At 38.2% G+C, this 3,271-nt stretch overlaps 1 protein-coding gene across 2 annotated transcripts in view; it reads right to left on the reverse strand.

The window, feature by feature from the left end:
• Nucleotides 1-884: 884 nt before the first annotated feature.
• LOC104813176 (Niemann-Pick C1 protein-like) overlaps nt 885-3,271 on the reverse strand; it is a 9,132-nt gene continuing 6,745 nt past the window's right edge. For both annotated transcript variants that reach the window (XM_010540721.2, XM_010540720.2), the window contains exons 29-39: nt 3,204-3,271; nt 3,052-3,116; nt 2,893-2,958; nt 2,637-2,730; nt 2,406-2,442; nt 2,214-2,271; nt 2,018-2,128; nt 1,820-1,887; nt 1,665-1,731; nt 1,469-1,537; nt 885-1,121 (exon numbers count right to left, since the gene is read on the reverse strand). In XM_010540721.2, the coding sequence (XP_010539023.1) occupies nt 1,032-1,121; nt 1,469-1,537; nt 1,665-1,731; nt 1,820-1,887; nt 2,018-2,128; nt 2,214-2,271; nt 2,406-2,442; nt 2,637-2,730; nt 2,893-2,958; nt 3,052-3,116; nt 3,204-3,271 (793 nt within the window). In that variant the 3' untranslated portion in view covers nt 885-1,031. The remainder of the gene's footprint in view (nt 1,122-1,468; nt 1,538-1,664; nt 1,732-1,819; nt 1,888-2,017; nt 2,129-2,213; nt 2,272-2,405; nt 2,443-2,636; nt 2,731-2,892; nt 2,959-3,051; nt 3,117-3,203) is intronic.

The raw sequence follows: 3,271 nt of genomic DNA on the forward strand, positions 1-3,271 counted from the left end.
TGTGTGAATTTATATGTATATAAATTAATTTAAATAAATTATGTTATTTATTTTTATGTAAAATGATGATGTGTCATAATTTTGATGATGTGTACATAACTTGAAAGCCAAGTCATTGCCACATCATCATTTTTATTTGAGTTGGCAGACGCGGAGGGTTTTCGGTGAATTATTAACAAGTTTGGGGTTTTATTGGTTAATCATACCAAGTATAGGATTTAATTGGTAAGCAAAAAAGTATAGGGTTTTTTCGTTGACCTGGGAAAAGTATAGGGTTTTTATGGCGATATCCCCTATCGAAATTTTAGAATAATGACTACGATGATACGGATGACGTGGCAACCATTAGAAGCATACAAGTGGCATCAAGCGAATGAAAGCCTTGCTTTGAAGCAGAGTTTCTGGATTAGAAATTGCAATTAGCTCTTGTCCTCTTCCTCATTTGGGTTACTAACCTCAGTTACAGTTCCGTACCCATTGTTCAAGTTCAAGATTCTAAACAAAACCTTTTCCACTAGCTATTGTTGGCATGGCCCAAAACCGCCAAATCAGAAAAAGATGATGGAGCAAATTGTGGTAACATATGATGGATTTTGATATTAATTTGATTAATATATCATTTATTATCTATATAATATTATTTTGTGTCTTTTATTTTTAACTAACCGATAAATAATTTATTTATATACACACACAAAAACTTAGAGAATTTTTTTTATAAAATTCCTCGTGTCATTAACTTTTTTTTTTGATTCAGGATTAATTGGTCCAACTGGTATAAAAGAAAACAAAACTTTTTTTAATAGAGGTTCAAAGGGTATTCACCCGACTTTCCCGATGTTTTGGAAGATATAGTTGGACCAAAAATCTGATAAACTTTAGTATTAAATAAAAAAAATTTTCCCTTTGGATAACCATATTTTACCATTTACAAAATTGAGGTTAAGTAAAACAGAAGGCTATAAGAAACATAATAATAAACATTTCGAGTTAAAAAAATAAAGAAAGCTCGAATCTATAAAGAAGATATACTACGGTAGTGATGAAACCGAAGGCCGGTGATCTTGTCTTTCTCCGTCGAGAGCCTGTCTTGGAGCTGGACCAAACATGCTCAAGAACACCTTAAAGAAAAATACGCAAATTATTAAAAAGAACCATGGAGTTACTAATATTAGTTAAATAATATTTCCCAAGAAATTATATTTAGTGGGCTTGAAAAAAAAAAGTTTAGACAATGAAAAAAATCTGCCGTTTGTAGAAACAATAGACCTGACAACGTTACTGAATATTAGTTATGCATGATTTTGGAAAATATTGGTCTAATTGGCTAATTTTATTCTTTGGGGTATTAATTGTAGATATTAGAAACTATGGGTCATTAATTACAAAAAAAAGGATGTGTTTTAGTTTGCTGCAGCAAAGAGAGACAGAGGATGTTTGTTGGAAGGAGGAACCTTTGAAGACTTACAGGTAAAAAGACGAGGCCGTGGAAGAAACCAAGGAGGACTAATGCAAGGTACATCTTGAAATAGTATACCTATGAAATAAATATACGGTAAAATACGGATTAGAAGCCGGCGAAATGCGTTATATTCCCGACAACGATGCGAAGAAACAATCACATTTCATCGAAAACGCAGGGGATCGGATCAAAGAACGCATACCACAAAGACTTGAGATCTTGCAAAACCGAGCACGATCACGCCAACTAGCTTCGTCAGCGTGATTCCGCTGTTCAAAGAGTTAGATCTCCCGCTTAGCTTCGGAAAAATTATAACTTTCTTACCGGTTTTTCTACATTCGTTTAGTAAAATTGTACCTGAAAACCGACGCTCCCATTGTACCAAGTGCTTCTTTCATCCGCTGATTTCTGTCCCCGGAGCTTATCTGTTCATCACATGGAAGGTTCCACAAGATTAAGAAGGCGTAAAACATTCCGAAAAGAGATATATTGTTTCTAAGGATTCGGGTGCCATTTTGATGACAATATGGATTGGAGGAAGGAAACTGTACTCACTGAGAAAGCATGAGTTATGTGAACACAGAACTCGACGGCTATGCCTACCGACATGACGAGGTTGACAACCGAGAGTGCATTCAACTGGATATGGAATATCGCCATAACCCCCTGCCCCGTTTCATATTCGGTTAGCCGAGTCTATGCCGAGAGCTAGGGTGTATGACGAGTAACCGAGAGAGGAGATCGAACTTACCAGTAGGTCTATGACGACCATTGTGATCACCAGCAGAATAATCGCCGAGCTCCAAAAGCTGAGATATACGCCGAAGAAGAAGAAAGCGAAACAGAAAATCCATTTAGTAGTATACATTCAGGGAGACAGATTTGGTCTCGGGCCGAGGTTAGAGTACTTTATAACGGAACCGAGGTAAGAAGCGATCGATACCTGCACGTGACGACGAAGCAGACAAGAAAAACGGCACCTGTAAAATTGCAGAACATTCCAAGTCAGATCATACAAACACTAGAATGCATATTGCCTAAGCCAAGACTCTGATTCAGAAAGGCGAAATAATGGTCGTACGAATACGCAGGTCCCCTGTTTTACCGGTACCAATGGCGTTTAGAAACTGAAAACCCGCGGCAAAAGAACTGGATTCCAAAAGCTTTTACTTACCAATGGCTATGGAGAGGTTGATTAAAGCAGTCTTCCATATGTCAAGATATTGCTCAAAGAACATATAGAACACTGAATATGGAAAGATCTCCATCTGACAAAAAGGGGAAAAAAAGTGTTGCAGATTAGTCTGTAGGATCTCCATGTGGAAACTCTTCCCGAAAGCTTCCATGGTGGTTGATGCAGAGAAAAACATCGAGGTAACAGTTCGAGCAGCAGCATCCTGGTTCAAATGCTAATGTGTTAAAGAGTTTACCTTCAAGGAGCGGGAAACTTCCGAGCTAAACTCTCGAGCAGCCCTCATCGAATTAATGAAGTCGGTCTGAAATAACAGTTGAAACACCGTAAAAACACAATGGCAAAAGAGAGGGCTTTGTCTGAACCTTGCGTTTTATCTCGTGAGACGACATAGTACCTGCTTATTAAGGGGCGTGTGATATGTTCGGAATGACGAAGCTTGGATTATCCCCGATTCATAACCTTGACAATAAATGAAAAAGCTCGTTATTACAGAGCTCGGGTTCAAAAGCAAGAGAAAAGAAAGAAAGGCGAGGACGGAGGGGAGACCTCGTAGATCAACGCTGCTAGAATAAGCACCACGGCCACCTTTGGCGCAATCTGCAGAGGGAAGAGCG

This window comes from Tarenaya hassleriana, unplaced genomic scaffold, assembly GCF_000463585.1.
Source record: "Tarenaya hassleriana unplaced genomic scaffold, ASM46358v1 Cleome2, whole genome shotgun sequence".
Lineage (NCBI taxonomy): Eukaryota > Viridiplantae > Streptophyta > Magnoliopsida > Brassicales > Cleomaceae > Tarenaya > Tarenaya hassleriana.